Source organism: Epargyreus clarus, unplaced genomic scaffold (assembly GCF_041222505.1).
Source record: "Epargyreus clarus isolate Ecla_fem2 unplaced genomic scaffold, WU_Ecla_fem_2.2 ptg000026l, whole genome shotgun sequence".
NCBI lineage: Eukaryota > Metazoa > Arthropoda > Insecta > Lepidoptera > Hesperiidae > Epargyreus > Epargyreus clarus.
Window position 1 is genome coordinate 6,133,860 of NW_027332233.1, and position 24,777 is coordinate 6,158,636.

At 33.6% G+C, this 24,777-nt stretch overlaps 4 protein-coding genes across 4 annotated transcripts in view; 2 read left to right on the top strand and 2 right to left on the bottom strand.

The window, feature by feature from the left end:
• The window catches only part of LOC140753335 (uncharacterized), a 71,997-nt gene that overhangs the window by 34,612 nt on the left and 12,608 nt on the right, over positions 1 to 24,777 (bottom strand). The window lies entirely within an intron of this gene.
• Positions 8,795 to 13,892, bottom strand: LOC140753374 (multiple inositol polyphosphate phosphatase 1). The gene is made up of 9 exons (XM_073087933.1): positions 13,655 to 13,892; positions 13,161 to 13,295; positions 12,524 to 12,699; positions 11,861 to 11,986; positions 10,994 to 11,144; positions 10,616 to 10,716; positions 10,052 to 10,161; positions 9,450 to 9,632; positions 8,795 to 9,075 (listed from the first exon to the last, which is right to left on the bottom strand). The coding sequence occupies exons 1-9, from the start codon at positions 13,809 to 13,811 to the stop codon at positions 8,916 to 8,918; spliced, it is 1,299 nt and encodes a 432-aa protein (XP_072944034.1). The 5' UTR covers positions 13,812 to 13,892; the 3' UTR covers positions 8,795 to 8,915.
• Positions 15,196 to 16,857, top strand: Hsp70-14 (heat shock 70 kDa protein 14-like). Its single transcript, XM_073087731.1, has one exon. It carries the CDS (start codon positions 15,378 to 15,380, stop codon positions 16,797 to 16,799), a length of 1,422 nt encoding a protein of 473 aa, XP_072943832.1. The 5' UTR covers positions 15,196 to 15,377; the 3' UTR covers positions 16,800 to 16,857.
• Positions 17,287 to 23,871, top strand: LOC140753414 (uncharacterized). Its single transcript, XM_073087989.1, has 6 exons — positions 17,287 to 17,427; positions 17,522 to 17,761; positions 19,223 to 19,325; positions 19,769 to 19,875; positions 21,205 to 21,330; positions 23,440 to 23,871. The coding sequence occupies exons 1-6, from the start codon at positions 17,335 to 17,337 to the stop codon at positions 23,785 to 23,787; spliced, it is 1,017 nt and encodes a 338-aa protein (XP_072944090.1). The 5' UTR covers positions 17,287 to 17,334; the 3' UTR covers positions 23,788 to 23,871.

Sequence of the window (24,777 nt, forward strand, 5' to 3'; positions counted from 1 at the left end):
GCTGGAGTAAAGCCTATTATTAATAGGTAATCAAATGTTTTATAATGTTTGTCTGCCAAAGATACATGTGACAATGTCTGCCTACTAGAAATGGTTAAATCTCGATATTTGCTTGGAAACATGAATAATTTGACTATTAAAAGGAGACGTATATCTCATTTAGTAAGTTTTTAAACTTTTAACACAAGTTTTTTTTATAGATTTACTGATTGGCTACAAAGCAATGATAAAACAATGATATACATTGCAGCTAAACGGATGCATTCTTAAAGCCATTAAGAAAAAATATGACGAGAATATAAATTTTATTACCTAATAGCAGTTAATTAAGTACCCTAATCATAATAAGTTGGTAGTACTGTTAGCACTGTTATCAGCAAAGCTTAAGCTCTGCTGCGTTGAGGTAAGATTGTGGTAAATTCACTTGCTTCCACTTACGTGAAGCGTTCTAACATAATCCTTGGTAGTAGGAGTGATTTCAGTTCTCCAATTCTATTTGAGGTCGATTACAAATGTGCGTAGGCGTAGAGGCTTTCAAAAGACTTAAATGATATTATTTTAAATTCTTTTGCGGTCTTTACCAACGTTTCTAAGGAGTGGTGAACAAGGCGGGGCGAGACGTGGAAAAGACATTTAAAATACTTCTAAGAAAAGAGCTGAGGGCGCGGTACGGGCGTGAAATGTCAAGGTACAGAATATATTAATATTGCTAATGGCGTTATTAAAATGTGCTATTATTTTCAGTGCGGCATTGTGTCATTCTTATTATGAGCATGGCAACAACGCTACAGTGAACAGTACCCTTACCATGAGTTTTACGTTTTGACAAATATGACTGTTTTGGTATTTGTTTACGTATTGGCCCGTACAATTTCCAAGTTCTGACACAATTCGCTAGGGGCGCTGATTGGGTACAGGTTTTATTGAGAACAGAAATAATTAATGTATATAAGGTAAAGATAGAAACATGTAAATGATATTAGAACTTGGCTGCATAACATATCGCTCTGCTAGGCACGGGTCTTTCCCTATGCGAAAAGGGCTTCTAGAACGTACATAGTCCACGTTACCTTAATGCAGATTGGTGGAAAGTACACGTTAGTGGACAACTTGTTTCAGGTTTTTTAAACAACCCATATGGACTCCGACAAGGTTTAACGAGTGATGTCCAATCATTAAAACGAGGACCAAAGATTGAACGAATGAGCTTTCTGAAGCGCATGAACCTTAATTATCAGTGGCCACCCATCCACCCTACTTAATGCGTAGGTTTAGATTTTAATTACATTGTAAATGAAAGCACCAGTTCACTTCAATATTAATAAACCTACACGTTACACAATTTACGAAGTAGATAATTCATTACAATATCAGTACCATTTAGTACTGCTATTGCAATGAAGTATCTACTTAGTTATTTGCTAGCTACGAGTAATATAACATAAGCAAAAAACACATCGTAAATTCTTATCATTCTGATACGAGTATCTTGGCAGCAAATTGGTGATCGCAGACGTACCTTTACACAGAGACAAAATAAAGAACGGCATTGAATAGTTTGTCTCGTATAGTTATTATTAGCCCTTTGAAGTTGCTCTGGCTGTTAGATACAGTGTTCAAACCGATTAGCCCAACGATGCAAGGACTATAATTCCCGACAACCGTATGTAGGTAGGTACCTAACTACCTAGTAGAAACGTGGATGTAGCTCTTTATGCCTAGAACTGCCACATTTTTGGTACATATCAATTTGAATACTTTTTTTACCCGACTGCGAAGGACGATGTGTATCGAGCGTATGTATACCTCATTCTTTCACATATGAGGTGTCGTTGGCGTCGTCTAATTTGTGGTAGTGCAAAAGGCTGGGTACACCGTTCTTTTCGATTAATTATTAAAAGCACCCGTTTTTTTTTTGTTCTACCCATTAGGTAAATATGTAGTCTACAGAATTACAATACAGATACAGAAGTGACATGTTGTGACTTCAAGTTCTCGGGTAAATATTAAGTGATCATTGGCCATGCCATAGATACCATACCATAGATATATTATTAAGGAGGATAATATATCTATGGTAGATACATATTATATATTCGATCCCTGCGACGAGAGAGATAATATGACAAGTCTTAGCTGAAGTCGATCACAGATAGGTACATTCATATTCCTGTTGACTAAATCAGAGCAGCTCACATTATTGCCTCTGGCTTATCCATCACATCAGTCCAAATATTTATCTTAAAGTTCCCTACTGTCATAAGGCAATGTCAGGTGGCACTGTAAGCATAGAATTAGGCTTATTTTTGCTGAATAAAAATTGTTTACGAAAAGCTCTGTTCACTTTCCAAGTCTTCCATTTCAGACATGACAACGGAGTATTTACAGTTTGGTACAAGCCAAAATAATCAAATTTGCAGTTATGAAGGAATTTTGTAATGAATCGCCAATTTGTCTTATGTAATCATAAACAACTTAGCCCATAATGCAGTCTACAAACGCTGTGATGTTATTAACAGCTTTTGTTTGTGGAGCTTTAATCATTATTAGATGGAATAAACTTGTCTGAAATAGAGTTCAATTAGCGTTTGAATATCACGTGGTTGGCACACACATGACAAGTCATAGGGCTGAAATTGCTGACGTAAATAAATGGGTGCCGTAGATAGAATATTTTTTATTGCACACTTCTATAGATCATAGCAATAATAAATTATTTTATAGGCTGCTAAAATCTGCTACGCCGCCCGTCGCAACTTAGGTAGCGGTAAAACACTGCGAATTGTTTGTCTCAAAAATGGTCTCACGCTGCGGTACCTACAGGCATTGCGATGCGGCGCCGCAATACTAAACGGTTAAAGATACGTTAATATTGTGGCACAGCGTCGCAATACCTTATATTATGTCAGCCTTTACAACGCCCAAAATGCTTATAGGGTTGTTAAGAAAATGACTTATTTATAAAAAATATGTGCAGTATACTTCGAATTAGTGATCGAAAGCAGTAAATGAATTTATGTAAGCCCTATTTTTAAATAGTATCGTTCTTTCAATTATCCCAAGATAAGTTATTCATAGTTTAATATTACTTACAATAAAAATGTTTGTAGAAAAACTATGTAGGAAGCAACAATGGAAAAACTACTACTACTAAAGAAAACGTTTCTTGTTCATCCCGCTAGTAGGCCTTTGAAATAATGGAGGTACCTACCGCTTAAATTTTTCAATGTTATTTTCATGAATCGTAAAATGTTAACCGTGGATTACTGCAAGAACCAATTTAGTTTCGCATGACTGTTAATCGTTCCTGACCCCATTATCTTGAAACATGTGTAGGTATGTACCACTCATAAATTCTTTGTTTGAAGTCTCCACATTTCGATGAAAACTGCGATGATTCAGTATATTTAACTACTTCTTTACAAAATTTGTCCGATTATTCGTCCAGTATCGTTCAACTTTACTCAAATATTTATATTTTGCGTATCATTTACTTTTGGTAGGCATAGATTAGTAAAGATACTTCGCCGCCTTGAAATTGAATGAAGCCGTAAATGGCTTATTATAATTAGTTCTTTTTTTGAATTCTTGACAAAAAAATAACATTTTTAGAGAAAGTTTACGAATAAATAACTAATACTGCGTAATTTACATGATAATTAAATAATTTATAATAATAATTTCAAATATTTTAGGGACATTTTAGCACGGAGACGTGGCAAAACTTTTTTACGCAACTATTTCAATTCTCAAAACTGGGTACATTTTCTTGTTAGGAGTGAGTAATCTTTACTAATCTATGTTGGTAGGTTGCAAATTCTATAATTACCTATATTATACCTTTAAATCCCGCCTTTTTTTTCCCGCCCGAACTTACTTTTCTTTTTTTATTGCAAATACCTACGGCCAGTTACATGACGTGTAGCCATAACGATATTTTTTAACATTTTATTGTAATCTAATATTTTAAAAATAACAATAATACTATAAATAAAAAAAATCGGAATTACTAAAAAGTTAAACATTATTACACTAAATATATGCTTTTTTAGAATGGATACATTTTATATTATACTAGCTGACACGGCAAACGTTGTCTTGCCATATGCCATATAAATAAAAAAATGTTAAGGGTGAACAACCCTTATCACTTAGAGGTATAAAAAATAGATAGTAGCCGATTCTCAGACCTACTTAATATGCATATAAAATTTGGTGAATATCGGTAAAGCCGTTTCGGAGGAGTACGCTAACTAGCATTGTGACACGAGAATTTTATATATAAGATGAGCATAGTAAACATTTGAGGAGGAACGTAGGACGTACAAAGTAGTGCTGGCGTACGTCGCCGTAGTTTAATATGAGGAACGCTAGTCGTTAAGCGTCATATTTACAGACAAGTCTGACAATGAGCGAATAAAAAACTAGCAAAGATATAAAAAAGAGATATCTTTTTTTTAATAAAATTCAATTTACGGACGAACAAAGACCTGTATTTGACGGGTCTGTGCGGACGAACCTATATTTCACCTGACGCTGAAGATAAAAGATCAGTGATAGATGATGATAGCATGACAAACCTGAGTGGAACATATATTGGGGGCTGACCTTTCTAGCTGACCTCTCCAAGATCCGTGTAATTACATTTATTCCTTCTTGGTGGTCCGTGGTAAAACAAAAAATGTTTTAAACGCTCTATAATGATAAAAAGTGATTTATATTTATAGGTTTGTGTAAAGCAGATGGCGTTGACGAATAGGAAAATGTCGCTGCAAAGTGCAGCAATGGCGCCACACATTCCTGAATCACACTTTAAATTTTTTGCCAACGTCGTATGTAAATAAAGTATAAACTGAAATTAGCGAAAATATATTTCAATTTTTATCCATAAGCCTATTAAGAACGTTTCTTTAAGTTCAGTACAATTTTCAAAAACTAAACTACTTTCGTAATTATCGCACGAAAGTTCTAGCTACTCGTTCTCAGTCAGTTAAATCCTTTATAAGACGGTTCGTCCACGTCACCTATCTACTTCGTGTATCCTTTGTAACAAGAGCGTGTATATTAAATTTTTCATGAGCTCTACCTACCTTCGCAATTTACAACACATAACAGTGTTGTCTACGTTCAAAGTACTTACTATAATTATATTATACTAGGTGTTATATTTTAATACTAAGTATCCAACTACATTACCATTGATGACGGAAAATGAAAATTATTGTAGGTATAAACCACGATTAATAAGTAGGTGTTACTAAACAGTTAAGCTCAAAATAAACCCAGATAAACATCTGGGTGTAGCTTGCCCTTAAATTATTTAAACTCGAAATGTCCGCTCTGAATATAGAAATGAATCGCGTCGCCATGACAAATTATATGACTACTTCTGCTCGCAACAACTTCAGGGCGGACTAGCAGTTTGACACGGACTATACCTAGTTATATAGTCGTTTTATTGTTAACCATGAACAACTATAAATAAAAAAACAAATAGACAACATGTGCAACCCAAAAATGTTATGTCTAGATTTCAACTGGCAGTCGGGCGCGGGAAAACGTAGAACGAATCTAGACTAAACTACGGCCTCGATGTTCTGACTATAATTGTACATAGGCCATGCAAGCCTCATGCCAGACGCCCGTTATGGCAGCTGTCGTCTACACTTGGCGCCAAACTCATAGGTAAATGAACCCTTAACGAACGACCTTTCTTATTATTATCTTCTTTAGGTATATAAAAAAACAGCTGCAGGTGTTTGCGCCCCATAACTAAAAAAGTAGTCAATAAATTAACTTGAAATTTTAACACGTTGCCTTTGTATATAAGTGTTCTTACATACTATTTCGTTCCGAAGATTCTACAGGAAATAGTAAACCAAAAGAAACGTGGTCGATTATAGATAGTTAAATAATATTACAGATTCCAAAAAAATATAATATCGAAGAAAAAGTAAAAATGCCATTAAATGTAAAATATTTTATTAGCAAAAGCTAAGTACGTACTAGCAGTACAAAAAATAATTATTCACTTAAAACATTTTAATTGACAATGCTTTAAAAAGCAAGTAACAATTACAGTTGTTATTTGTACCGTATTTCTAGCACAATAATTGTAATAATAAAGATACATTATTTATCTTTCTATTTTATGCATTCTATGGTATAATACTGTATTGCAAATGTATTCTTGCATACTTATAATTTGTTCTATTCCTTATAACAAATGTATATGTTATATTTAAGAAAGCTTCGTTATAAACTGGCAACATTATAAACACTTTGTATTAACTAACATATCTAACAATCAAAAACATAGTGACCGAAGTCGATATTTAAATAAAAATATATATTACCGCCAAATATTCAAATAAAGATATAATCATTACATCAGATACTATAATATAATTAAGGTAATAACATTAGCTATAGAAAGCAAATCGCCTACATAAGATTATTTTAGAACATTATAATAATTTAGTAAATTTTCATTAATTTTATTTTACTAAGCATTACAGTATGGAGCGTAGTAAGTTTGGGAGGTAGGGTTTTAAATGTATTTTATTTGCATTGACAAAAGAACAGATAAATCTACAATTATAATAATGGCATTAAAGATGGCGTCATAATGGCGTGCTCTATGAAATCTATATATATAAAAGAAAGTCGTGTTAGTTACTCCATTTATAACTCAAGAACGGCTGAACCGATTTGGCTGAAAATTGGTGGAGAGGTAGCTTAGAACCAGGAGACGGACATAGGATACTTTTTATCCCGTTCGACCACGTTTCCTTGAAGTCATTTTATAACTCAAGAACGGTTGAACCGATTTAGCTGAAAATTGGTAAAGAGGTAGATTAGAACCAGGAAACGGACATAGGATACTTTTTATCCCGTTCGACCGCGTTTCCGTGAAGTCATTTTATAACTCAAGAACGGCTGAACCAATTTTACTGAAAATTAATCGAGAGGTAGCTTAGAAGCAGGAAATGGACATAGGATACTTTTTATCCCGTTCGACCGCGTTTTCGTGAAGCATTTTATAACTCAACAACGGCTGAACCAATTTGATTGAAAATTGGTGGAGAGGTAGCTTAGAACCAGGAAACGGACATAGGATATTTTTAACCTGTTCGACCGCGTTTCCGTGAATAAATAAGAGTTGAAAGTTTGTATTAAAGTCCCCCAGTTTTGATGCAAATCTATATGAAAATTGGTATTTCGTAGGATTTCGATAGAAAGTAATTAAATATCTATTTTACGATATTTGCAAAATCAACCCTTAAGTTGGTTAAGTAGGGGTTGGAATTTTATATTAAAATCCGTTAATTTGGAAGCAAAAACTGTAAAAATTTGCATTTGGCTTTAGAAGACACTTCGTTTAGAAATCGGCAGATTTTGAAGCAGTCTATGAAAATTGGAATTTAGCTTTTTGATTCAAAATAATAGAACACATTTTTCACCGTTTTTGGAAAATCAACCTTTAGGGACATTTAATCGGGTATGGAACTTTAATTTAATATCCGTTAATTTGGAGCACTAAGAAAATTATCATAAGACATAATGAAGCATCTGAGTCACTGTTTGTTTTTTTAGATCAACCCTTAAGACTGTTATAAATCGCCTTTCTATTTACACACCTGTTTCAGCATTTTTAGCTATTCAACAACCCGATTAGAGTACTATAAGTAAATAAACTTTCTTTAAAAAAAAACGTGATTGAAGTTATAGGTACTTCTTTTCGCGTGTTTGTAAAAAAAATAACAAAAAATACAACCGACTTCTATGTCACTACAAAGTAAAAAATAATTCGAACGAAATATATTGAGCGCCGACTTCAGAAATATGTACTAAACCAACATTTATTTGAATTATTTTTTACTATGTAGTGACATAGAAGTCGGTTGTATTTTTTGTTAAATTTTTTTTTTACCCTTTTTAGTGATGACATAATAACATTTATATTAATACAATATAAAATTGTATAAACGTGATCATGAATTAAGGTACGGTCTGAATTTACATTGATTGGAACCGCCCGCACGCAGGGCGCTACCGCGCCCTGCCCGCTTAGTTTTATATTGTCTTATGTGTTCCAACCTAACCTAACTAAATAGTCAATGATTTGCAATTTCATTAGAACCTCCTACACCAAATATCTTCAAACACGACTCAATTATTCCCATCGGTTGAGGAGTTACATATTTTGTCTCCGAGCCACATTATCAGACCCTTAAATAGTCAATGATGAACTGACTTTGCAATTTCGTTAGAACTTACACCAAATATCTTCAAACACAACTCAAATATCCCCATCGGTTGAGGAGTTACATATTTTGTCTCCGAGCCACATTATCAGACCCTTAAATAGTCAATGATGCACTGACTTTGTAATTTCATTAGAACCTACAATAAAAAATAACACAATGAAAAAATAATTATTAAAATCGGTTCACTAACGGCGGAGTAATTCGTGTACATACATAAAAAAAAGATACCGGCCGAATTGATAACCACCTCCTTTTTGAAGTCGGTAAAAAAATAACAGAGTGCAGAGAGGTAGAGTGAATTTTATTTAATTGTATTTTTTATTTTCCTGTTCTCCTGTGGCCATTTCCTAATATTTACCAGTAGTTTATGGACATAATACATAAATTACACGAGTGAAACCACGAGGTACAGATAGTCACTCATAATTAGGTGGTACGAAGTTCACCGGGTCATCTAGTTATACATAATATTAACTTTAATACGAACATATTTATCAGCCATGCAACATAATTTCATTTGAAATATAGCTGTAATAAGCGTCAAATTATTAGATTGCGACAAATATTCGACAAGTCCACGACTCCGGTCACTATTGCACATATAAAAATAAAATACATTCATATTACGGCTATCATTGTAAATGTTTAATCTTCTAGGCTACACATATCCGTGTAATTGCATTTATTCACTGATTCGTGGAAATATTCCATGAACTCTTTCACTGGTAAAAGTTCCTTTTCAAACATTGGTAGTTTGATCACTCGTTCTTGATGTAACGCCACTATTTTATCTCCGTCCTTACATCTGCAATAGAATGATATATAATTCTAAATAATATTGTAGTTATCATATTAAATAAATAATCGTTTTAAATGCTATTTTTAAGATATTGCATTAGAGTGCTTAATAATTATGATCTAAGTCACAATAATCGAAAAACATTACGACATTTAAAAATACAATTAAGTTTAAACTGTAAATTGCAATGTTATTACAGATGTTTAAAATTTATTTCAATTGTTTTGAGTTCTGTTAAACATTGATTTATTTACTTCATTTCTAAAGGCGCAGTGTATTAAAAGTGTGAAGTAATATTTCCAATGAAGAGCATAACAGTTATAAGAAACGACTCGCAATATTGTTTATTTTAATTAATAACTAATAACACCAATACTTACTTATAGAGGACGAAAGCCAAATTTGACGCAAAACAGTCAATATGGGACGCCTTCCAGTGCCTGTCGTGATCAATTGCATCTCCGGTCAAGTGCGTCTCTGGTTTATACATTTGTAACAGCGTCAAAAACTTTAGAAGCGTTCCGGAATGTGCGAACAGGAAAGTGGCGTTTGGTCCTTTCTCACTGTAATCAACAAAAAACGACGTAGTAAGTCAAGTAACAACCATAAACTTGTAACAACAATAAAAATGTTGCAGAAAGGTGGTAGAACTGTCAGTGGTTGGTTTGTCACTCCGGTGGCACAACTGTCACACAAATTGCATATTCAACAGCAGTGACAAACGCTGCTATTTTGTGGTTTGAAGGGATTATAGGGATAGGTACATAATATTTCAAGACATTCCAGCTTATCCTAAGGGGTGGGTAGTGGCGCATCTGTGGTGAATTTCAGGTAGGAATCTAATCTGGGGTTGATTACAGATATCTATGGGCGGTAGTAGCCACTTACCATCGAGTGGACTGCGTGTTCGCCTACTACTCTAATATTATGTAAAAAAAATCCAGGTCTTAATTGATGGAAAATATATTACATAAGTACTTACCTAAAACTTTCAAACAAATTCTTAAGTAACATACAGGCTTGACGATACGTTAGTTCATGACCATAACCATCCATCCAGTAATGTTTCAGGTCATGATAATACTCCATTGTCTGAAATAAAAAAGATTTTTTTTTTCTTTAGGATCTTAAAAACACTATTTCGATTTGTTTCTGCAACAAAAAATAAGAGTCGAAATGTGTTTCACCTTGAAAGATGGGATTAATACATCCCAATTAATTAATGTCCTGCCTTAGTTGTTGTAGCATTGAGATCTCCAATATTAAGCAGCTCATGTCATAGACATTAGACATCGCATAAAATATTCATATGATAAGGTTGCATAAGATTTTTCCACTTAGTGCCTTCGAATAGCCACACTTCTATACATAATCTCAGATAGCACTACAAGTTTATTCAAGGTTCATTGCAGTTGTGCATGAGTGGCAGAGTGACAGTAACCACTTACATCAGATGTATCTAAAACACGCTTGTAAGACAAAAACTAAGTTCTAAAGAAGATGCAGCTGATCTTCTCCTGTATTGACATATGAAAAAAGAACAGACCTGAGCATCTTTCTGGTCAAACGCAAAACACCAAGGTGAAATAGAATGCTTATGCCAAGAGGTTTCATAACCACAAATTTTATACATTAACGTCACCGTATCTGAAATTGAAACATTTACCATTAAAATAATTTAATTTCATAATAGCGTCTATCCCTTCGATCACTAATAGGTTCCTTTTAGTGATCAAGGCTCTATCCACTAAAAATTAGTAATGTAAAAGCAACATATATATGTGACAAAGAAGTGATAAATATAAAATAGATAAGTGCAAAGTAAAATAGTGAAGTGATTGCATTTGAACAAGGTTTAACGTGATCAACAGCAAATATAAAAGCAATCTTACTATATGTTTCAATACTTTTTATATTTACAAACCCAAATGCAGTATTCTATTAAGACCGAGTCTTTCTGACACAGACTGCAGTGTGTTGTTCATTTCACGTGTGTTACCGTACAACCTTTGTTCCTTGTAGGTATCTGGATTTTTTTTAACTTTCTTTTGCCATTTATCACAATGCTTGTAAAACTGAAAAATTCAGTGTCATCTGAACATTGTTCATATGCTTCTTTGAAAGATAGACATAAAGAAGTGAAGTACTTGCTAGGGATTATAGGAGTAATTGTATTTAGGTGCTATAGATTATCAATTTGGTACCAGTTCTGTCAAATTAAAATTAATAATGATTTATTTATTTATTTATTGAAAAGTCGCACCAACAAGAACACTGATGCATACAAATTATTTTGATAAAACATTGAGAGATTTTTTAAGTGCCACCTCAATTACAGGTGCAAACAGCTTGAGCAACTACATACTAAACAATATTTTATAATGATGGAAAAAAATATACCACTGTGCTTACATAGACACATAAGAATTAAGACTACTACAAAAGAAGAAAAAATTGCATCTTATCAGTGTATTGTGTAGTAATATTGTACTGTATCATATCTTAAAATTGATAATAAACAAATATTATTATCATAACTCTCAAGCATAATCACTTCCATTTTAAAAATTGTTTCACTGATATATTTACCCCTTACCTGCGCACCTAAAAAGGTATAACTTGGACTAATAGGCATATTGAGATACAAATGAAAAAATATTTATTTAAGAATTATCTGAACTGGATACCACATTGACATAATGAAATTGAAACAAAATAAATCTTTAATCAAAACTTGTAAGGGAAGCCAATAACTTTTAAAAATATTGTAGACAAAATTCACAATACATACTCTCAAAGTGGTGTCAACTTTAGCCGCTGGTGTAAATATAACATTCTGGGCATCTTTCTTGTTGAATAGGCCAAGTGTGAAGTACCTAGCACTTTGCTGTGCTCTCTGTGTGGCTGTATAGCGAAACTGAAAGTAGTAAGAGATGTAAAATGGTTAATATTGAAGGCATCTGTTAAAGGAGATGTCACTCTTCATGTTTTTATCTTTGTTGTTATGGTTTAAAGAATTGTTATAATTCTTATTCTTACATTTACATTTAACCTCATATATAAAATATGGTTTTGTTTTTTTTTTCAAATTATATATTTAATTATTAGTTTATTAATAATAATAAATATAAATCAATAGTTATATAATAAATTATGTTTATGCAAGACTCAATTAATATAACAAAATAACATATAAAGTAGGTACATAAAGTAGTTATTCTAAAATTAGAGATGTAGTAAATATCAAAATAGTATATTAAAATAAATATACTTATACATAAGTATTTCAGGAGTATGTTTGATTAATAATTATTTCGATTAATATAAGATGTGTGAAGGAGATTTGATGATGATATAACTATGTCACCTATGATAGTTATCACCTAAAGGGACACAAACTGATTTCATATCTATATTTATAAACAAATAAAAAAATTATAAAAAAAATATTTACCTGGAATGTTTTATTGTTATATTGATGTTTGATAGCATTGGGGAACCTCTTTTGCATCCGCTCAGCCAAGAGCACCATCTCATCCTGCCCCTCCAGAGTAAGAAACTTCTCTTTATCCAATTCTATATCACTAGTCCACTCTTCCAGCTTTCTTAGCTGATCATTTGTTAGCTGACCTGTATAAGAAATTAGTAGAAATTAATAAAATGTGCAAAATGTAGAATGTACTTTCTCTGAGGCTCTTCAAACCCGGTGATGAATTATGTCTCCTCTAGTGTTGCAAATATCCATAGACAATGGTGACTGCTTTTCATTGGGTAGCGTGTCTGCCTTATCATTAGATATACATATAAAAATAATAAAATAAAAAATTGTCCAAGATCATAATATCTTATATCAACAAATTTTATATTATATATCAATATAAATAATTAACAATAATTCACAACCTAAATAAATTTTCCCGCATAATACTAACAGTGACAAACACACAAAGAATGAACAAAAATAAACTATAACCTGTAAATGCATTAAGTTTAATAATATTATTCATTATAAACCCAGGGATATCAAGGTTAACCTCTTACAATGGCAAAAACCATAGCTGAAGTCAAATCAGTACAAAACCATTAGATACCTTTTCCCCTCTTATGCTGCAATAGAATCTCATATTTCAGGTCTCTAAGAGTGCTGTTCATGCCAACGATATCTTTAGCACTCGGTAACCTTGTTCCATGTCGCACCAACATCCATATTTTGCTATCTCTACAACCTGAAAAATTATAATAGAAGAAATTTCTCACTGATATATTTTTTAATTCACTTTGTTATTTATAGACATGAAGTGATAAACAAAGTATTTAAAATTTAAATAATATTAATTTCTAGTAAATAAATGACAGGATTTTTATCAAGAACTAATAAGAGCCAAAAATTTAAAACTTTATACTATTGAAACTGTAGTTAAAATATATTGGAGGATATTAACATCAAGTAAAATACTCCCCATCAATGACATGACATGACTACTAAAAAGTAGCTAATTGGGGTATAAAAAACCGATTTATATAAGAGCCAAATTTAGTAATATCTCATCATAATTTTTATTAGAATATAATTTTACTTGCTTACTGGGAAATTTTAACTTGGATTCATCCTTGTTACATTTAAACCTGTATGGCGTACGGGTTCCTAAGTGGTTACGTATATCATTATGTTTTAAAGCTGAAGACGTGCTTATAAAGCTATAACTAATAAATATCAATACTCGTATACTACAAATTTTCATTTTATTTGTTATTGTAGTTTTTATATTTCTTATTTACATTTTTGTTTGAAATATTTGTCAATGTCGTAAATGACATTCCTTATTTGTCAAAAAGGGTCAGTGTGAAGTTAGCAGTTATCATAGGGATGTTCCCATTTATTTTAGGGGGCTGGTTTCCCCCACTATTCCGTCATCTTAAGGCAGATGCATACCATTTTTACGGAAGCGTCTACGGAGCATCCTTAGGCCGCGCCTAGACCTACAATATCATTGTACAATACTTTTTAATGTACAATAAGATTGAAAAGCGTTCCGATCCAAACGAGCAATTATATTGCACAATAATACGAACTGCACAATGTTTTCGTGTTCAGTAGGAGAATAGTATTGATTAAGAATAAATCTCTCCATTACGAAATGCCTTGTGAAATGTCGGTAGATGTATTAACTTTCAAAAAGTGCTTTTTAAAGAACCTACTTTAAGTTAAAAAAAAACGATTTGATTTGATTTAAGTAAAAATATTGCGCGTTACTGACACTACACCATAGGTTACTATACTCTTTGCACTACACGATGTAATAAAAAAGATGGTGCAATAAAAACTAAACTCGCTCAATCTTTCTTTCAATCTTTGCACAATATAATTGACCGTTTAGGCGGCCTCTTAAGCATAAAAGGGGACAACGCAATGAAAACGTAGCTCAAGAGGGTTCATTTATACAAGCAACGTATTCTCTTATACAGTTTGCTTTCATGTATTAATATTTACCGTACAGTTACACAACCGTGCGGACATAGGCCATGTCTCATCTGAAAATATTATATCTATACGAATGAAGGGACTTCATACCCACCGGTCTCTCATATGCCGCGTATGCGTTTGCAATATGCCCCCATATTTGTGGGTAGGGATTATTCGGGTCTCGAGGCTACCCTCTTTGCCCGGGCATATTCTCAAGGGGGTCAGCTGCTTGTTGCTACTCTCAAGGGGGTGAAAACCCCCTGGATTTTTTTGATATTATTTCATAATTACTGTATCTATAGAAAAACATTGTGATGCGCCACCATTTCTGAGAACGAATCGCCTAATTCACCGGCATTCACACCCTTTCATTGAAACACATACACAAGAACTGCTTCACGTTAGGAATCCCCGGTTGGTTTACACTTGTTCTACCATCTTTCCGCAATAACTGCTTCGCGCTAGAAATAAGTGATCGTAATGCTCCAGGGTTGAGCAAATCTTTTAAGATGTTTATAAATGAATGTAATCATTGTTTATTAAAGCAAATAACTTAATACTTCTTTGTTTAATCTATGGTTTTATAATGTATGTTTTTATCTACATATAAAAATAATAAGTACAGACTACAGATTACAAAAAAGACTAAGTATTTGACAGTTCTGATATTTTTTAAAGACATTTTAAGTTTACATTTGAAAGAATTTTAAACAGTTAAGTAAGTTTTCTTATTTTATGTCTGACATCATTTTAAAAGTTTGTATTTTCTTTGTAACCATTCTAAAATAATAAAGTTACGTTACACATTTATCTCTAAAGTCTTATAACAACAACATAACCTAAAATGGCCACAGCGTATGGTATACATTTGGGAAATAGTTCAGGATGTTTGGCAGCGTACACCAACGGAGCACCAGCAGTGTTGGCGAATGACGCAGGAGACCGAGTGACACCAGCGATCGTGGCGCTCAATGGCGCAGAATGGGAGATCGGGCTCCCTGCGAAATCAGGACAACCCTTTTCGAAATCTATAATAAAACACAATAAACGGTTGATGAACTGCGATTTTAATGAAGAGGACTTAGCTTTCGTTGAGGCGTCGTCGTCCTGTCGAATTCAAAATGAGGAAAAATTGGTGTATGAGTTCGAAACGAGTGAAACTAAGTTATATTCTAACCCGGATAACATAACTACTAAAATGTACGCCAAACTGTTTACCATTGCGAGCCATTCCGTGACGAATGAAGATGACTTGAAGTTGGTACTAGCTGCTCCCTTGCACTGGTCTAAGACTAGTAGAGAAAGGTTGATGAAGTGTGCAGAACTCGCTGGCTTTGATGTTCTTCAAGTAATCAGTGAGCCAGCCGCAGCTCTCCTGGCGTATAATCTTGAAGAAAGCTTGGAAGACATTAATGTCCTGGTCTACAGACTTGGAGGTTCTACTTGTGATGCGTCAATAGTTAAGGCATCTGGCGGATTTCTTTCAATTGAGAAAAATGTATTCCGGTCAGACTTGGGAGGAAAGTGTTTAACTAAAGACCTGGCTGATTTCATAGCTCAAGAGTTCAGGCAGAAATGGAAATTGGACCCACAAGAGAGCAAGAAAGCAATGGCCAAACTATTAACACATGCTGATAATTGTAAACATGTTCTATCTACACTTAATTCTGCTCATGTTTTCATTGAATCCTTATTAGATGGTGTAGATTGGAGTCAGAATGTGTCCCGGGCAAGGTTTGAGAACATAATCTCTTCGAAAATATCATCTTATATTGAACCAGCCCAAAAAGTGATAGACAGTTTTGACGGAACAATCAGCAAGATTGTAGTTTGTGGTGGGAGTATGAAAATACCAAAACTACAGTCTGCCATTGCAAGCTTGTTACCGGAAGCTGAAGTGATGTCTGGACTCAGCCCAGATGAAGTGATAGCAGTCGGCTGCGCGAGAGAGGCAGGAATGATGTTAGACCTACCAGAATTTGGTCTAACAGATAAAAATGCTGAAATAGAATTTCTTGACAGAGATATTTATCTTAAATACCTCGACCAAACAGTACAGTTGTTCAAAGAAGGTACACCAGCCTTTACACAAAACTCTTGCAATATTGACACTGGAAAGGATATAAAGGACATAAGTTTCAGCCTTCATGAAAAACCAGAAAGTGAAAAGTTTGCAGCTGAAACTTTTAATGTGGAAAGCTTAAATAAACCATTCACATTGAAAGCTACCCTGCAACAATCAAAAATACAGTTGGAGATTGAATGAAATAGTTTTAACAAACTAAATTGTAAAATAAGAATTATTAAAACAAATTATTAACATTTTTTATTGTTTCATTTAATAGTTATATTTAAAAAATTCAAAAAAGTGGGTCCTTCTTGTAGGATTATTGAAATACATAATAAACTTCTGCTTATAAGTTTTATTAAATAATATATTTTAACATTGCACTTAAATTTACTTATTTTTAAACAAAGTACTTATAATTTTATGTTAACCCAAGAAACATATGCATCATAACATTGTGATATATAATTTATTTTTATTAAATTATTTTGATTATTGTAATTTAGTGGTGATAGTTAATTAGTTTCTACAAACGACATTTCAAATTTTAATAGTAAACTAAATTCCATACAAAATATATTTTGGCTGTATGCAAAAAATTATCTCTGTCATTAAAAAAAGGATATTTGGAAGTTGGCGGTAAAATTTTGAAATAGAATTGAAAGTAATATTTTCTATTCAGGCAAAAGTTGAATTGTATTTTTTACTCTATGTCAGTACTAATAAAACAAAAATGGAAACAAAAAATTCGAAAGAAATAGTACACGAATTAACGACAAACGAACGCTTTCAGAACATGTTAAAATGTTTTTCAAAGTGCAAAGTCGTAAGCATAATTTATGATTTCAAACTACTTTTTATGTAGGTACCTGTATTGTATTATATTATAAATGTAAATAAGAGCTACGTATTTAAAACAGGACTATGCAAATGAAAGGGAAGAGTCGAAAAAGATACGTGATATTAATGTTAAATTGGAAACCGAATTGAAAGAGGCGCGTGAGTTAGAGAAGTCGCATCGATACCACTTGTTGACTTCTCGTGAAATGATTAGCAATCTCCAAGAGACTGTATCCCAGCTAGTTTATTTAAAAAGGGACGTAAAGAAACTAAAAGATGAAATATCTACAAAAGATACCGCTTTGGAAGCAATGCAAAAGGTATGAATAGATTTTAATAAAAATGTTCACCAATACATAATCAGATTTAACACGTAGGTATACACGTTAAAATCTAATTTAATGTATTTGTTGTTATTCTGACTTTACATTTTAATTTTAATATCTGGGGGCCTATCAAAAGTTTCATTTCAATATTGCATCAACATTATTTTTATTTTGTACCACGACCTCCTTAAAACAGTAAAATATTCCGCCATAGGCAGTTGAACAAACTTAAACCCTTATTCATTTTTCGCTTATCCATTGTATAATACCAACTGAAATTGTCATATTTTGCTTAAATAGTTCAATTTTCTAAAAAGGCAATTGCAAAAAAGGAATGAATAATTTTGACCGACACAATACAAAACTGCTTATTGTAATATTATAAAAACAATCTTACTTTAACGATGTCGTGGTACGAAATTTCAATGTATGATTAAAATAATATTGTTTTAAGATATGGTAGTAACCCCCCCCCTGTTATGTATTGTATGTCCTAGTACCTAGTTAGGTTGTAGAATGAACTCAATGAACTAAGGAGTGGTATAACAATAGACTGGCTAGAACGTTGAAATGTCAGGAGCCCACAGTTTATGTTGAGTACCTTTAAGCAAATTCCTTTTCATCTTATAGGTACCTTTGAAATTAGAATGATCATTACTGGTATACATCATTACATGTATAAACAGCTGACTCATAAACACCTCACAACCTAGTTTCTTTAAATCTTTCTTAGTAAACCGTATTATTTGACCAAGCAAAAAAAATACCTTATTTTGCTTAATCAAATAAAGAACTCCCGTAATATTTACCTATATATATTTAAAGTTCACAACCTAGTTTCTTTGAAACTTTTTTAGTAAACCGTATTATTTGAAGCAAAATGTACCTAATTTTGCTTAGTCAAATAAATGACTCCCAAAATATTTACCGATATTTATTCAAAGGGAAGTGACCTAAAAGCACTTGTGCCATGAAGTACCTGCTGCTTACCTATAGGTACCAGTAAATGTTACGATTTCCCTAACGATTAACTACGGTAATATTTTATGTAAATAAAAAAGTATTGTTTGTCACTATAATGGGTGAGTAGGTTATAAGACAATAGTAACGTAGGAAGAAGGACCTACATAGATATAATAGAGTTTTATAATTTTATTGAGTCATTCATTTAATCATACACAGAAATAACGTCCAAAAAAAGTCATGATTCACTCGTGTCACCCTTCGGAAGAAAAAACCTCTCTTATCAGATTTCTTCCTTCTCTCGTATATTTCAGGGAGAGAGTATGATGCATAAACTTACTTTCATAAAAAAAAATCTACCTCATCAGTACAACTTGAACAAGAAATACTTTCATTTTGTTAATTATAAAAAGTAGCCACCTAATTAAACCGATTTAAATCGTCAGATTGTTTTTCATAGCGTTCTTGTAATTACTTATTATCCGATGTTAGGAGAAAGAAGGCCTGCTGCAAAAACATAATGAAACCGTCGAAGAATTGCGTAACGCCCACAAGCAAGACATCGAGGAATTAACAACGGAGTGCGAGAAAAAAGGTAAAGATAATAAGGCGCAGTCATTAATAGCAAATGTGAAAAAGTGAAGAATATAACACGTTTATAAGATAACATGTGTGAATGTGTGAATATTTATAGGTATGGTACCTGATAAGTATTCAGTTCCATTGACTTAATCAATTTCCTAAATTACGTATGTGAATGACGATTTTACTATTAAGGTGATGGTGTGTAATTTGAACGAGAAAGTTGTTTTTTTTTAACATCTTACACTACCACCAAGGCTGAAGTAGCTTATAGGTACATAGGTACTACATTATCAAATTCAAATGAGGAAAAGGGTTTTTTTCAAAAAAACAGAGGCGTTTAAAAGATTCTTATATAAGTAATTGTACTTACTGAACTAAAACAGTAGGTATATATGTTAAGTGACTATTTTTAAATACTTGTAAGGTAAATCAATTCCCAATATGATTGTTTAGTCCAACAGACCAAGTACGACGCAGATACTCAGATAGGACAGTTTACTTATGTTATAGAAGAGTTGCGCAACAAATTGAAAGAAATGGAAGCAGAGCACAGAGAAAAGGTAAATTACTTCTGGTAAAAGTAAACACATTAAATTTAAGTGTTGGCTAGTATGATCTATCTACCGAGGTAGTTCTGTCGTGATGTGGATTAGAAAGACATACTTACGTAAGTAAAGACAATACCATTGATAGGATGAAAGTGGGTAGGTACGTACGTAGTTATTAGTAACTGCTAGTCCGCTTTGAATATGGAAATTAATCGCGTCGCCATAGCAATTTGTATGACTACATCTGCTCGCAACAACTTCAGAGCGGACTAACAGCTTGGCGCGGACTATACAAGTGTACTTCGTAAGAAGTGCCATAAGAAATGGTCGTCTTGATAGTGGCTAAATTCGTTTAATATTTATTATAAGTAACCCTATGATCATTTTAGTGTTGCGTTGGGGAAAATATTCGATTTGGGATGGATGACATTTACGATGTAATCTCTGAATACTTCTATGGCGCTGATACCGTTAAACTATGTTCTCTGCCAGTCTTCGATATCATGTAGAGTATGCACCAGAATCAGCTTCTTAACTAGAGGCGAAACTTGTAAAAGTACAGCATATTTTCCATCGTATTCAGGCAAGTTATTCTAGCGTGTAAAGTGAAAATTAAAATGAAAAGGCCATATAACTAAAGATTTGACTTAAATTCGAAATGACATACTAGGTACTTAGACATTTTTATTGCATAGCTACCGTTGCAACAAAATTATTTGCCCATATCTACTTTGTATCAAGTTCTCTTCCTGCATAACAGGCCGAGATGAACTGAAACATAACATTACGTTGAACGGGTGTGGTCATAACGCATTTGTTTCCGGTAAAATATTTTCCTTCATCGTTACCAATTGCACGGAGCAACAAGGTAGCATTATCTACTTTTGTATGCCAACAGTTACATAGCGAATATTTACACAGTATCAACGGATGCACGCGAATAATTTTTGGTGGGTACTTATCATATAAGTATTCAACGGAAAAAGTTTTTATATCCTTCTTATACTTGTATTATACTTTCTAATGCTATAATACTGTATATTTATAGATTATTAGCTAATAAAAAGGTCTAGTATTAGGTCTTTTACTCCTAGGTCTGAAATACGATATCTGGAGGCACGGCAGTGCCTCCACCAAGTCGAGTACAAGTTTAGCGATCTAAATAAAATCGCCTATCTTTAAGTTAGCAGTTGCACAAAATATGATTTGGCGCCAAATTTATTGTGTATCACAATGCCATCTGACGCATGGTAGGGATGCGTTCAAATATAAAGGTGTCAAATTCCATTATGCCATCACATACTTTATATATTTTCGACACTTAAAAATGATTTTCCATAGATGAATATGGTGGTACTGGAATATGAGGAGAAGGTTCAGCGTAGTGTGGCGCAAGTCGCACAACTACAAGAGCAACTTGCGAGGCAGACCTCCCATACCGACGCCAACATCGATGCGTATCGACGGGTAAGATTATCTAAATTATAAAACACTTTCACTTTTGGATTTTACTGTCTAAACAAAAATCTAAAGTTAAATTAAATAGTGAAAAAAAAAATGTTTTGAACTCCAGCACTTGCCTATATCTATGTGTATTTCATTTTATTGGCTGAGGTCGTTTAAAAACGAATTACTTTTTACTATAACACTTATTACATTTGTAAAAGATGGAACTCAGGTTTTAAATGTGTAATTATAGGACATCAGAATGATTTATTATTTATTTTTAAGAACTAGTTGTTTTAATAATAATTACTTGATTATTTTGTTACTAAACGCCTATACCTACTGACCAACGTTTAAAAATGATAAAATAATTTAAATTTTTATTACTGAGTCACTTGTCCACGGCAAGGTACGTCCTAAAAAGATTACTTCTCAGCTACATCGTTAATTAAGGCTAAATAATATAGTTTTTGCTGTAGTTTGTTTTAATCGCACCAATTATTTCTTGAAACGTTTAACACTACATAAAAGTTTTTACTTCTTTACTCGCTGTAAGTGCAGTTATTATGTGAACGGTCATTAATCATAATTTACACTGAACAGCTACAATAGGAAATGGTGCATATCGTGTGTAAAAATCATTAAAATTAAGTCTAAGTATAGCTGAAACATCGAAGATCAGCGACCGAACAGTATTTAATATTCTGAATATATTATCTGATTAAAACTTATATTATCTTTAGTATGGATTGAATTATCATGTAAAAGCAACGAAATCGTACTGAACACCAGAAAAAGCGATGGTATTTCAGAGTCTTCCAGTATTTAAAAAATGTCTCATATAGATAGGTAGGTACGTGTCGCACTTACCTGACCAAAATCGTGGGGCAGGTATGACCCGGTGGTCCCTGTACTTCCGGGACCAGAATAGGGCTACGGTATCGCCTGCCTGTCGTAAGAGGCGACTAAAAGGGGGCTTCCGGGGTTGCCGGCGGCAGGAGTGGGAGCTCAAACCGTCCGGAGAGCAACCCCGGGAAGGACGGCGGCATGTGTGGTCGCATGCCGTCGTAATACCAGATGTGCGGGAGGAGCGTATAGTGCTTCCCCCAGAGCAGAGCCCGACCGGGGCATCGCGCTCGGAGGACTCCGGTTGTGTTCCATTGAAGATCCCGGAGTTCTCCACCAAGCCCTGAGAACGCCCACCGGGGGGGTTTTAGTGCGATAAAATTCCCACATAACCCGACGTCGCTCCCACGTCGTCGGGTACCTTTTGAAGGTTTCCCCCTCGAAAACTAAAAAAAAAAAAGGTCTGACCCGGTGTGATTCCCTAGTTAGGTACGCTAATGCCCACACAAGTTTTAAATTTAGGTACATTCGTTGGATTCTTATAGTCCGCGCCAAACTGCTTGTCCGCTCCGAAGTTGTTGCGAACAGGTGTAGTGACGTAGTCATACAATTTGCTACGGCGACGCGATTCATTTCTATATTCAGAGCGGAATAACGGTTTTACACGGGCTATAGGTACATAGTTTAAACTGTAAACTCTAAACTTTAAAGTAAAGTAATTGCCTATATTAATCCCTGTCGAGTCATATCTTTGCGTAAATGTCTGGCAATCGTTTCAATTGTTTCAAAAATTAACCCGTTAAACTGTTTTTACAACAGTTACAACAGTCGAATAAAAATAAGAAATAAACAGTAATTATTCCGTTTTGTAATTGAAGAAATAAGTGCAAAAGCATGCTTGTTTTATGAAATTACGAACATGCACTTAGATTTATTTATGAGATAGTTTATAGGTAGTTAAAATATTAAACTATTATTGTAGATAGTAACTAGGTAATAGAACTTTTTATGGTAAATATGCGACTTGGTTTTCATCTTTACAAAGAAACTTTAAAGTAGATATCAATGTATCTATTGATAAATAAATTATAATTAATTTGTACATGGTATATTAATACCTGTAGGTATGGATGACAATTATATGGATGAAGCGAGTAGTTATTTTAGATATACCTAATAGGTATTCTTTCTGTCCTCATCCGGCCTCCAATTTTATTGATGTCATTAAAATATACTGAATAGAGTAGGTACAATATTTTTAATGTTTTTCATTTCATGTTTTAGAAACTAGAAGAATTAGAGGAGAAGTTAAAACAAAACCAGTTCAAAGAATATTTAGCGCAGAGCAACTATCCGTCACAGTACGAAAATAGGGTGGAACGTCCCTACTCTGTAGACAGAGACCCTTATGCCGACTCAGGTCCAGTTGATTACAACTCTATAAACCAAAATCAAAAGATCCTGGCGACTCCATCAATCCCACATACAAAAACCCAGAAAGGAACAAACACACTACAAGTAATGTATCAGGGAAGCAAAAACGCCAACACTCCAAAGAATGACAAAAAAGGACACTTCAACATAACTAAAAAAAGAAAACTATATAACGAGAAAGACTTTCTAAATATGTAATCTTCGTTTGTTTTATTTTATGTGTAGCTTAATTGAGCGATTAATGTTGCCATTTAAAATAAACTGCACGTTCCGAGATTTCTTTATCCATGTTTTCATTTGCATCACTTTCACTGCCGAGCCGAAGTGCATTCTTGTTGTGTGGCAATGTGTTCTGCGTCAACAACAATACATATTGAAGTTTGTATTGATAAGGAGATAGTACGTTTTTCTAGTTAGACATTTGAGTAGTTAAGTTAATCACTTTTATGTATCTTGCTTTGGAGGATTTATATTTTCGTTTGGGGAGAGCTTGGACCAGCCAAAGGTAAGCTGGGTATATTAAAGAATGTGTTATCCTCCATATTAAAATTAGCGACTGGGAAAATAATTGTCCCTGTAAAGGAAAATATGTAAACTATCTGAAATAAGTCGAAAGCCAGCAAAAAAGGTCCTCGACTTTTTAAGTAGGTACTGTTGCACCCAAGATCATAGGTGCATGGACGTTACAATTTGGAAAAAGGGTCCTCCTATTCTGTTACTTGTTCGCCACCTAAAAGGAGACTAAAAGACTTAAAATGTTAAATAGGTACGTGATTTTAGAATTAAGTTGCTTGTTTAGGTCTATTAGCCTCTGTGGCTTATCTATCTGGGACCGACAGTATTTACCTGTCGGTTTAACAAAGTAGTGAACCAACATTCAGTAAATCCATAATTATTACGTGCCCACTTTTTCCCAACATTTGGAGTCATATTTGTAACCAACCACCAAAGATAAATAGAGAAGTCGTGTACCTTATCCAAAGATATGTTGCTAATTGGTATCGTAGACTACTAAAATGTTATTGGAATGTGAGCCTTGCCACATCTAGCAAACGGGGGTAAAGTAGACCAATTATACGCTGAAGTGCACGCTGGCGGAACCGCGCGTAGAATGTTATAATAACATGACATCAAACTTATAAGTGTCACTATCTCTGTCCCAGTAGTTCCGGGACCAGAATAGGGCTA